The following is a 12,483-nucleotide window of genomic DNA, read 5'->3' on the forward strand; positions in this document are numbered from 1 at the left end:
ATCTGTTTTGGTTTCTTGTGAAATCCTAATCTCTATAATAGACTTTAGCATGTGGTAGGTACTTAATTTTGGCTGAATAAATTAATGTAGTGTATGATCAGTAAATGTACCTGCTGGTTAGTTTCAGTGGTGGTACATGAACTGAGAAGGCAGGTGGGAGGAGCTGGTGAAATATAAAGGCATTTAAACATCAGTTTTTGCCTAATAGTATAAATAGTGCCTAACAGTGTTTGGCATAGAACAGGGGCCAAATTAGTATTTGTTTTAGAATGAACAGTATATATTACTAGTAGCTTGGCTCTTGGGCAAATTTCTTAACCTTCCTGAGCTTAGTTTTCTAACCTATAAAATGAAGATTAAAACTTACTTTACAGGATTAGCCTACAAATTATATGAGATAATGCATGCCAAATGTATAGCACATAGGTTTTTAAATTTCTTTCCCTTTACACTTTATAAACTCTTGGAAGCTCTTCTAGCCGCATGACCTCATTTTATTTCTATAGTACTTCTCATTAGTCTTTATTTTATGGATGAAAAAGACTCAGGGGCTGAGGCAAAGCTTCTTCAGGTAATGACAAGCCAATGGACAAGTTTTATAAGCAAAGGAGTGACTCGATGAAAGCAGTGTTTCTTGAAGATTCATCTGCTGGAGGCCTTTAAGATGGGGTCAACTGAAGAAGCTGGAGAAATACTACTTTGACTACTATCATAAAAATCAAGTTTAAGGTGAAAAGGCATGCACTAGGTGACAGAGAACGTTTGAAAACCTAACAAGAGACTGAACAGCTACACAGCAAAAAAGACACAAACTGCCGACAGTTCTCAAACACGGTTGAGAAAGTGATGTCACCAACAACCTAAACAATTAAGATACCAAACTTTGCAAAATGGTTGGCAGTTCTTCCCTCTAATACCTATGCAGAACATACGGCGGTTACATGGCAAACATTTGAGCCGTGTCTTCACTGCCGTTGCACACCTTTGTGGATTTCACCCTCCCACTGGGATCGCCATCTGGACTAGAGCATCTTATGGACCTGTGGATTCTGTTTTCTCTACGAGCAGTCTGGTGAGGTGAGAATCGGGGCGATGAAGAATTAGAAGTAAAGGTTTTGAACTTTGAGAGTCTCGGCTAGATCGACTTTTTTCTTTCTATAAAAATGAAGTCCTTGAAGACTTAACGACCCCCCCCCGGAAGAGCACAAACAGCCTTTTGGCAGCTCGTGCCACCAGGCCGCAGCAGCTCGTACTCCTTCGGCTCAACAGCAGAGCGGAGCACCTCGCGGTGAGCTGACGTCACTTCCGGCGCGCTGACGCTCAGTCCGGCGTGCCGACGCCTGCGTCAGCAAAGAGCGGGGCTGGGGGCACCCGGTTTGAAGTCGTGCGGATCGGAGCACTGCCGCCTCCGCCGCTGTCTGAGACCCCCTGCTTCCGGGCCGCGGCGGGGAAGAGCTCGGGTAGGCGGCAGGGCAGATGCCCGAGGGCCCGCGCCGGGACGTTCCGCGCCGCACCGGCCGCTCCCCTCTGTTCCGCGGCCTGGGCCTGCGCCGCTCCGCTCTCTGGAAACTAGCGCCTCGGCTGCGCGGCTCGTCGCTCGCGGGGAGCTCCGAACCGCCGGCGTCCGGCCATGGCGGTCTCCAGGTGGGTCTAATTCCTCCAGAGCTAACAGGAGGTTCCCATTGTCACTGGGCTCGGGCGCCTTCCTGCCTAGACTCCGCAGTTCGCCCCTCAGTCAGCGGGGCTTTGGACTCGGGTTACTCCACGTAAGTAACCCGTGGAGGAATGTCTTTCTCTTGCTGAATAGACCGTTTGGCACGTTAGAGCTAGTTTTTCTCTTTCCTCACCATGTTTCTCTTCTCTGGTTTCTCTTCCCTCTTTCAGTGCTAGGAGAATCTTTTCGCTTTCTTAGTATTCTAAGGCCGATCCCTAACCTCCATTTCACGGGAAAACTTGGTAGTAACTGACGAAGTCGGGGAGACTTTGAGTTACAGTTATCTAAGTGACCTTCTAATTATGTTAAAATTTGTGTTTACGGCTTTAGGGATATGTTTTTTCCTGAGTGCTTCTTTCTTACATTATAATTTTTCGTTTTGTTTGGCAGTACACATTCAGTCGTCAGCTTTGTAATCTTTAGCAAATTATTGTATTAGTATCATCTTCTTTAACCAAGGCGTGAAAGATGTATCACGAATCTTAAATTATTTTAAAGTGATGGCCCCTCGTTAGGAAAGTATAGGAGACTATAGGGAGACCAGCAAGACATTTCTTTGTATGGGTAGCAGGAAAGTCTTTTTCTCCAATATGAGAGACTGGGGTGGGGAGTACATTTTGTCAGAGCCTTGACGTTAGTGGACATTGATATGTGTAAATAGGGGGTAGACCCTCTGATAGAAGACAGAAGGGTTCACCAAGTTTGTTAGTTTTCATGAGAAATGGGTCCTTCTACCATATAGACTGAAAGGGAAAAATGATGACAGTTCAGAAAACATAGTTTTTGTTCATTTTTCAGAGTTAATTGAACAGATTCCTATTTTGCAAGCAAAAGGATAACCCATACCTCATAGATTCCCTAGATAACTGATGAGAAAGTGTGTGGGAGAAACCCAATACAGTTGAGTGTGAGGGGTTGTGAGGTACCTGTAATAGGGGGCATCTAATTTTTATTTCATAGATTACTTGATTCCATTCAGTGTGAGGAAATTCTTATTTTGTGATGTATAAAATAAAAAAATGAAAGTTTAAAGAGCACCTAATTTGCTTGACTAATGCAAATCTATTTACAGAAGTTTAGGGCACCTACATTTCTGAATGAATGAGTTTTCAAAGCAGCTGCTTTTTGTACTTGACATTGGATTTCAAAGGGTGGTGCTCTTTTTTTCCGTAGATCTTTTTTAATTTAGCTTGCCAAAATTCTGTTAAATTCTACTTTAAAAAGAAAACTTGTCATAGTTTTATAAAAGAGCTAGTCCTGGGCTTATTTTGATAATACAGTAGGTTCATGGAAAACAGTTTTGAGACACTTTCTGATTTGGGGATACTACCAGTCCTTGACTTTTTCATATGAGGATTCACTTTGAATAACAGACTTTAATTTTAAACTGACCTTCGCCATGCACTGAGCACACATGTTTATGAACTAAATTTCCTTTCTCTTCTTGGTGTGAAATACAGACTCATTTGCGTGTCCCTCATGGCTCAGACAGTAAAGAATCTGCTTACAATGCAGGAGACCTGGGTTTGATCTCTGAGTTGAGAAGATCCCCTGGAAGAGAGCATGGCAATGCATTCCAGTATTCTTGCCTGCAGAATCCCTATGGATACGAGGTGCCTGGCGGACTATAGTCCATGGGTCGCAAAGAGTCTGACATGAATAACCACATACACATACATACAGACTCATTTTAATATTTTATTGTAGAACAGGTTGAAAATGGTTGAAAAGATAAAAATCATTTGTGAGAATCAAATCTAAAATATTTTTTGCACTGTTTGTATCAGTGTGTGACTGAAAAGAAATGGTATTGTTTTTATAACCTTTAAATATTTCCAATAGGAGGGAAATGTTAAGTTCAGAAATCCAGATCCAAAGATCCAGGAATAATATTTGACTTTGCCCTCCCTTCCTTTCCCCCAGTCTAGCCAGTCCCCAGATCCAATCTTGTCGGTTCTACATTTCTAATCTTTCTCTGGCCAATCTTTTCTTCCCACGCCATTTATCACAGTCCTACTCCATACCACCATCATCTCTAATCCAAGACACCTGTCACAGCAGCCATTCTGCTCTTCCTGCCTCCATTGGTATCTCTTTCTAATTTATTCTTTGCTTCTTTGCTAATGTTAATTTTAATGTAGCCTTTTTTTTTTTTTTCCTGTTTAAAACCATTTAGTTTTCTGTTGCCTTAAGATAAAGGACAAATTTTGTAATAAACACATCTTACCAGATCATTTGTGATCTGGTTCCTGCTTTACCATTTTAAGCTTCATCTTGTCAAGTTGTTGAGTCTCTCTCTCTCCCCCTCTTCATTCTGAATCTTTGTTCTTTTTCACCTCCTAGTCTATAAAACATTAATTCCTACCTTAATCTCTGGAACATTAATTCCTACATTCTCCTCCTACCCAACCTTAGTTTTTAGATCTAAACCCTAAGCCTATACATGTGTCACTTTGTTTGGGAAGCCTTCTCTGGTATTACTTCATCTCAGCTGGTGAGATATTGTCTTGCCAGTCATATTTATCATACTTTGTGATTGTTTAATTGTTCACTTTCTTGCTTGAGTTAACATCAGCTCTGTGAGAGAAGTGAATGTCTTTACTCCTTCTTTCCCCAGGAGAGTGCCTTTTCTCATAGGTGCTCAATACACTTTTTTAAAAATGGGTGATTGTTTTCTTGTTTAATTCCTGTCATGATTTTTCTGTAACTTTTGTAGAGTATTTCTGGTGTTTTTCAGGAAGCGCTTCTGAGTTTTACAGGTTTCCCTAAGAGAGAAAAACTTTCATTATAGTTTTGAATATTGACCAGAAGTATAATTTAAAAAACAATAAATATCGTCACAACTAGTTTTATAAATTTATAGTCTAGTACAATTCTGTGATAGCATGGTCTTTTATAATGCAAATTGGATATAATGTAACTGCATTTTCTGTAATCAAAATTTTTAGACTCCACTTAGTTTTTTAAAAATTATTATTCATTTTATTTTCGGCTGCATTGGATCTTCGTTGCTGCAAGCAGCCTTTCTCTAGTTGTGGTGTCTAGGCTTCTTATTGCAGTGGCTTCTCTTGTTGCGGCCCACGTGCTTAGATGGCTCCAAGGCATCTGGAATCTTCTCAGACCCAAGATGGAACTCGTGTCCTCAGTATTGGCAGTCAGATTCATAACTGCTGGACCACCAGGGAAGTCCCACACTTAGCCTTTATAAAGGCTTAGTTTTAATGTAGTACTTTGAATTATAAGAATGTAGCAAATGGTAAAATGTATGGTCAACTCTTGATCCCCTATGGGTGAGTTAAATCTTGCCACAAACACCTACCCCACCCCTCAAAAAACCCTACAAATCTTTGTGACTCTAAAATTGCAAATACAATGATAGCATTTGAAGTTCTCCCATAAAATGCAGTGAACTACTACTGAAAATGTATGACTCTTTTAGACCTCTAGTAAAAGAGTATACACATGTGAAAGAACAATGTTGCCCTTAATAAGTGAATGCTGGAAAGTCAGCCAAACTCACTCACTAGCTACTTGACTTGCTCTCATAACATCAATCTCAGCAAAAAAAAAAAAAAAAAAAAAACCCAACAAATTAGTATATATTACAGGCTTTCAGTGTTGTTTGCAAGCAATTTAAATCATAGTTATTAAATATTTGAATACTGTGTTGTTCTGTAAACCTCTCTCCCTGTATCATCTGTCACTAATTGAAGTTGAGCCACCAACAGTAAAGGTAATGTTAGAGGGATTGTTAAAAGTTATGTTCATTACAGAAGGTGGTGGGTGAATATGTAACAATGTTGGGTTCCACAGCTTAATTTTTTAAAAGATTATTTTTGATAACTTTGCCTGTTTATACCACAGTTGGTTGTTGTTATGCATCGATTAGCTATTATGAATTTAGTTTTTCCTTGATCATATACAGAGAATGTAAAAATATAATTTAGACTGATCTCTGCTATAAAGGTCATGTCTAAAAGTTATGACTTGACTGTTTTAGAAGCCATACCTTAAGTCTGTGACGCACATCTTTGGAGTTTAAAAATGATGCTGTGTTCAGAAAAGATTCTGAACATACCCTCTTATGGAAGAAACAAATTGCTACATGTGAGCAGAACTTTGCTCTGTTGTGTTAATTCTTTGTCAACACTGCTGATGCTTCAGAGAAACATTGTTTCAGTGACCTATTCTGCACAGTAAAGGGAAGTTTCTTGATGTGGGGGGTCCTTGCTCTTGACAGAGAAAACGCTAATATGATCTTACCTGTGGGAGAGCACAGGTGTTGTTTGTTTGTTAGGCCTATTCCTCCATTATTACTAATTTCTATCCATTATAAGATTGACAGAAGACACTGTTGTAAATTGTAATATATTGAATATTTTGTACTTTAAAAATGGGGACCAAAAGCTAGGAAAGGTAGAGGAGGCATTATATAAGTGTATCCATTTTAATCCCTTTGGTTAAATTCCTCCCTGTTTCTTTAGTCTGTTTCTCAAAGTAGTATCCACCTAATAATTCACCATTTTAACCATTTTAAAATGTGCACTTTCAAATGAAGTTTTAATCCACTAAACATTTTTTTCCCCCTGAAAAATCTAGATTTTTATGTTTAAGATAAAGTCATACAAGAGGCAGAGGTTAGGGGAAAAAAAGTGTCCTGAAGGAAATAATGCACCTTGGCTGTCCTTTTCAGCACTTATTTAATAAGTATTTACAGAGTGCTTTCTGTGTTCCAGGTGCTGGAGATACAGCAGAGAATAAAAATGGATTTCCCATTCTCATGGAGTTCCTGTTCTGGGGGTGGGTGGGCGGGGGAATGTAAATGACACACACCTGCCCTGGCATCTGGCTTTGGTGTTGTTTCACATCTTCATATCTGTTCCCAGTGTTCTTTGTGGCACTTCAAATTAATCTACTTTCTTCTAGCATTAACATAGTTTCAAGTAACCCACAGTAGGAACTTGAAGGCATACATTTTAAAACATCAGTCTAGGCAATTTCTTAAAAGACGTTTCTTTTGATCATAACTTCCTTGCTTAATGATGTTATGTAGGACTAAGCATAGTGTTGATACCAGATATTTATGTTCTTATTCCCTAAGTAACACAGAAAAGAAAAGCCTCACATAGTAAATGTAAAAAATGCATGACAAATTGGACAAACTTGACTGAACATTCCCTTTTAGTTATAATTACAAAGCCATCTCTGACGTATTGTCTCAGTTGACCTTCCATAATTTTTTTAGAGTGATTAAATGTATTCAGAGAATACTGAGATTGGAAATAGATTGCAAATGTTATATTTTAAACACTTTCTTTTTCCATCCTCAAATAGCGGAAATGCAATGTATATTTGTTTATTGGTGTTGAAGTAGTAGTCTAGGACATTTTTATAGTTCAGTGTGCATATTATTTCTTTTTATATTCTTTTTGAATTATGATAATACAAACAGCTGAAGAGAAGTTAAATTATAGTTGCCAGCATAACCTCTACAAACTCCATGTACTTTCCTAACAGCCAGTTTTTTTAAACCACATTTTGTGTTTTAATTTGAAGTATAATTAATTTTCGGAGAAGGCAATGGCACCCCACTCCAGGAAAATCCCATGGACGGAGGAGCCTCTTGGACTGCAGTCCATGGGGTCGCTAGGAGTTGGACACGACTGAGCAACTTCACTTTCACTTTTCACTTTCATGTGTTAGAGAAGGAAATGGCAACCCACTCCAGTGTTCTTGCCTGGAGAATCCCAGGGACGGTGGAGCCTGATGGGCTGCCGTCTATGGGGTCACACAGAGTCGGACACGACTGAAGTGACTTAGCAGCAGCAGCATAATTAATTTTCAATATTGTATTAGTTTCAAGGATATAACATAGCAATTCAATATTTTATATATATCATTTAAAGTTACAATAAAATAATGGCTGTCTTTCCCTGTGCAGTACAGTGCATCCTTGTTGCTTATTTGTTTTATATATAGTAGTTTGTGTCTCTTAATCCCACACACCTATCTTCTCATTCCCTCTTCCCTCTAGGCAGTCTTTAGAGCAGTTTTCTGAAATCACAGGTTTATAAAATAAACATGGATCATGTCTTTTATAGTTATTTCTCTGAATTAAAATCCAATTGAAAATGGGCCAGATTATCATCATCAATAGATTCATAACCAATTGTTGTTGTTCAGTTGCACAGTCTTGTCCGATTCTTTGTGACCCCATGGACTGCACCACGCCAGGCTTCCCTGTCCTTCACCATCTCCCTGAGCTTGCTCAAACTTATGTCCATTACGTCGGTGATGCCATCCAACCATCGTGTCCTCTTTAGTCCCCTTCTCTTCCTGCCTTCAATCTTTCTCAGCATCAGGGTGTTTTCTAATGAGTTGGCTCTTTGCATCAGGTGGCCAAAGTATTGGAGCTTCAGCTTCAACATCAGTCCTTCCAATGAATATTCAGGACTGATTTCCTTTAGGATTGACTGGTTTGATCTTGCAGTCCAAGGGACTCTCAAGAGTCTTCTCCAACACTACAATTCAGAATTATCAATTCTTTGATGCTCAACCTTCTTTAGGGTCTAACTCTCACATCCATACATAACTACTGGAAAAACCATAGCTTTGACTATACAGACTTTTGTTTCAAAATGATGTCTCTGCTTTTTAATACACTGTCTAGGTTTGTCATAGATTTTCTTCCAAGGAGCAAGCGTCTTTTAATTTCATGGCTGCAGTTGCCATCTGCAGTGATTTTGGAGCCCAAGAAAATAAATGTGTCACTGTTTCCATTGTTTCCCCATCTATTTGCCATGAAATGATGGGACCAGATGCCATGATTGTTGTTTTTTAATGTCATCAGTGGATACTGTCAAATGTAATTGCACCATGTTTTATTTAATTTATTCTTCTACAGTCTCTGGTATCTTCTGTTCAGCTTGACATCTATTACCTCTTTTTCCTCCATTTGTCTATCCTTTGAAGAATGAAGAGTAGCATTTTTTACTGTTAGCTGTTACGCTACATAAGCTTTAGCCAAAAGAAGTATTGTGGTAAGTACTGTGTTCCCTCAGTCAGCCCTTCTTTTAACTTTCTTTTTCTTTTGATCACCTGGCTTCCTTCAGACTTCTCCTTCATCAAGGGTCCTGTCTGCCCTCCAGCATAATACTGGCTCTGTCTCATACCCTTTCCCTCTCCCCTACCTGTTCATTAAACCAGTCTTTTCCTTTGTGTCCTGACCCGTGCTTACCCTGCTTGCCTCATAGTTTGCTATCCTGGTGTAATAGGTCACATTGCCCTCTTGTGAGATCCCGGTCTGCTTATCCCTTTGTTGTTCCTTTTGTGTGGCATCTAATCTGTTATCCTGGAGAGAAGAATGAAAAAGTCCAAAAGGGGCTTTGAGTCAAGAGCACCAAAGAAGCATTCTTGTGTCCCCATTCTTCTATTCAGGGAGTCAAATCTGACTATCACAAGGTGGGAGAGGTGAGAATAGACAGGTCTGGAATTGGATGCGAGGATGAGCTGATCTGCCCTCAGGGCAGTTGACTGGTGAGGGAGCGGAGGTGACATGACATGGTATTGGGGTATAAGGCTTTGAAGAAAGGAGAGGCAGAAGGAACTGTGGGGTTGTGAGGCAAATTCAGCATTAAGTTAGAGGAGTAGAAGGTCTTTGGGCAGGAGTATGTCCGCAGAGGACTCAAGGAAGGTTTAGGAAGGGTAGAAATTATTGAAGGAATACAGTGCCTACTGCCCAGTCGTTTTCAGCTTGCTCTTTGCAGCAGCCATAACTGCCTGATGTTCAGATTGCTAAAGTACTGCTGTACTCATCTTTTTACTTACTGAAACATTGCTTTAGCATCACTTCTGTTATTTTTATAACTTGTTTTTGTGTAGTATAGCTATGACAGATTAAGGATATTTCTCAAAGGAAGCAAAAAAATATATAGTACTCTCTGTTTAAAAATGGTGCTTCAACCTGTCCCCAAGAAACTTGGATTTTTCTTTATCTATAATTTTAATTACAGTAAATACCAGGTACTCAACAAATATTTGAATTCTGTGCAGAGACACTTTGCGCAATATTGTGGGGGACAAAAAGAATCATTGAAGAAGGTGAAGCCTAATAAGCATAAGACAACATGTGACAAATTAATGTAAAGACACAAAAATGCATAATAAATACCAAAATGAGAATCCCTGTGGATTTTAGAAGAGGATGTAATTGTGTAGTAGTCCATGAGATGGTGTCAAGAAAGTAAAGAACTTGAACTGAGTCTGAATGGGTGGGAGTGAGCTGAAGAATTGGACCAAGAGAAGACATTCCAAGTAGAAGAAACAGTAGACAAAATTGTGGAAACCAAAATGGCCTTTGTTTGGGAGATACTTTCTTGTTTTTGATTACTACCTGGTAGGTAAGGGTGAGCCATTGAAAGTTTTAGAATAAGGTAATAATTTGATCACAGGGTGTTCTAGGAAGTAAACTTAGCATTGAGATCTCATTAGTATGGAGTTTTGCTCATCAGGCAGTTGAAAGTTTGCACTTGAGCTCCCACATGGGCTAGATTTGGGGATTATTTGTACTGTGTTATAGTTTAAACAAATTACAGTTTCCTATAGGAGAAACTGATGAGAGATGGACAGCCAGGGATTGAATTTGGGAGAATGTTCTTATTAAGAGTGTTAAGAATAGGGAAACCATGGAAAGAATTAAGAGGTCAGAAAAGAACAGGGTAATAGAATGTTTTGAAAACTTAGGAAGGAAAGTATTTTATGAATGGGGTAGTACTGAAATCAGATGTCACAGAAGAATCATGAAAATTGGATTTACAAAAAACAAAGCCATTGGTTTTAGAGCTTAGAAGTTCCTTGGTGACCTTCAGGTGTGCTATTTCAGTAGCAGAGAAGGATAGAAACTTGATTTATAGGGATTAAAATGTATGTGGTGAGAAGATAAAAGAAGTGATTTTAAACACTTCTTCAAGATGTTTGGCAGCAGAAAGAGTGTTCTAAAAGATGGAGGTCAAGCGGTTTATCTTATTAAAGACGGACCTCTGTATATTTGAAGACAGAAGGGAGTAGATTAATAAGGCAGTGATGTAAGATATTCGAGAAAGGATAATTGAATGAGGGTAGAAGGAGATGGTATCAAGAAAATGGTGAGACATTATGCAAGTCTTGAAGAAAAACAAGGACTGTCTTTTCATCTGAAATTGAAAGGATGAGTATAAAGACCCTTAAAGGTAATAAGTGAGATGAGATAGTTTGTATTCTAATAACCTAGGGATCTACTCAGTCCATTCATTTTTAAGGAATAGGTAATGGCAATTGGGACTTGAGGAAAGTGGAAATGATTGTGGGGGGGACTTGGAAAACTCAGTTTAACTATTTATACATAGACTTACAAACAGGTCAGTATTGTCAGTTCCTTAGAGTATTCATTTTGCAGCCAGCTTTTGCTTTTCATCACAAAAGCAGGAACTCCATCACTGAAAAGGAGTTATGAAGTATTGGGCTGGTTAAAAAGTTTCGGTTTTTCTGTAAGATGATACAGAAAAACTCAAATGAACTTTTTGGCTGATCCAGTAGTTGAAATCTATCCAGAGGTGCAGTCTAAGGAACTTTGCAATCAAAGATAAGACAAACATGGTATATAAGGGGGAAAAAAACTATAAACAGTTGCAGTGATGTGAGGCTATGAAATATGACTAAATCTAGTTTTACTCTGTAAAATAAGAGGTTAAGTGAAGTTAAGTGGGTTTCTTCTCTAAGCCTTCTAACAGTGACAAAAGTAATACTTTTAAAGATCTCCTAACTTCCAGTCTAGTTCTACCATTTTGCAACTTTTCCTGTAGGAAGGTCCTGGATTTATGTAAACTGTACACATACAGTTTATATTATTATAAAGAATACATGCATCGTATACAGATATAAGTCCGTTGTTGCATAAATATGACTTAAGACATAATTTTTATAATAAAACATTTAATTTTTGATAATTTTGCTTGGCATAGAATATAGATTTAAAATGAATATTTATTTGCCTTGATAGAAAATTGTTCATAGATATTAAATTTTCTTTTTGAACATTTCTTTTCATTGAGCAGAGGCATTCAAAATCAGTCCTGGCAATAGGCATATATTTGTTGTGAAGTTTCAGAGACAGTTTCAGTAGCTTTAACATCACAATCAGTTATAAAGATGAAAATACATCAAAGAGCATTCTAGAGTTATGTATGGGATGTATGAAGGAGGTAGTTTTATGGGAAAAGGATTTGGGATCTGACTTAGTGTTAGAATTTTATGAAAACCACTGTCAGAAGATTTTTTCCTCCCTTCTGTCTCATTATTTCTGAGTCATCCTTCACCAAATCCTGTTGCAAAGCCTGAAGAGTAAATGGGTGAAGGCAAGTATTTAGGCAGCCTTGGATGGATAAGGAGAAATATTACGTCAGAAAGTGGGGTGTGTCTATGCAGTGTTTTTTTCGGAATTAATTTCTTTATAATCACTCTGTGTGCCATTCAGTATATAGGAAGCAAAAATTGTGTTGTATTACTTTTTTTCTTTATGTCACTGGCTTTAATTACCTCATATTTTGTTTACAATATGGCCTCCGTAATACCCTTAACTGTAAAATCTGAACCTTGCCTCTTAGTGTTTTATTTTGAGTCAGTTGAAAAGTTTTCATGGTACCCTTAGCCTTCTTGACTGAAAAAGACCTATTTTGGTTGCATGTATGTGAAAGTTGCTCAGTCATGTCTGACTCTTTGTGACCTCATGGACT

The 12,483-nt window shown here is 38.5% G+C and overlaps 1 protein-coding gene across 1 annotated transcript in view; it reads left to right on the forward strand.

Moving 5' to 3' along the window:
* Positions 1 to 1,320: 1,320 nt before the first annotated feature.
* Positions 1,321 to 12,483, forward strand: part of BTAF1 (B-TFIID TATA-box binding protein associated factor 1) — an 87,858-nt gene continuing 76,695 nt past the window's right edge. Inside the window, exon 1 of the mRNA XM_070780473.1 lies at positions 1,321 to 1,644. Coding sequence (XP_070636574.1) covers positions 1,631 to 1,644 — 14 coding nt within the window. The 5' untranslated portion in view covers positions 1,321 to 1,630. The remainder of the gene's footprint in view (positions 1,645 to 12,483) is intronic.

This window comes from Bos indicus, chromosome 26 (genome assembly GCF_029378745.1).
Source record: "Bos indicus isolate NIAB-ARS_2022 breed Sahiwal x Tharparkar chromosome 26, NIAB-ARS_B.indTharparkar_mat_pri_1.0, whole genome shotgun sequence".
Lineage (NCBI taxonomy): Eukaryota > Metazoa > Chordata > Mammalia > Artiodactyla > Bovidae > Bos > Bos indicus.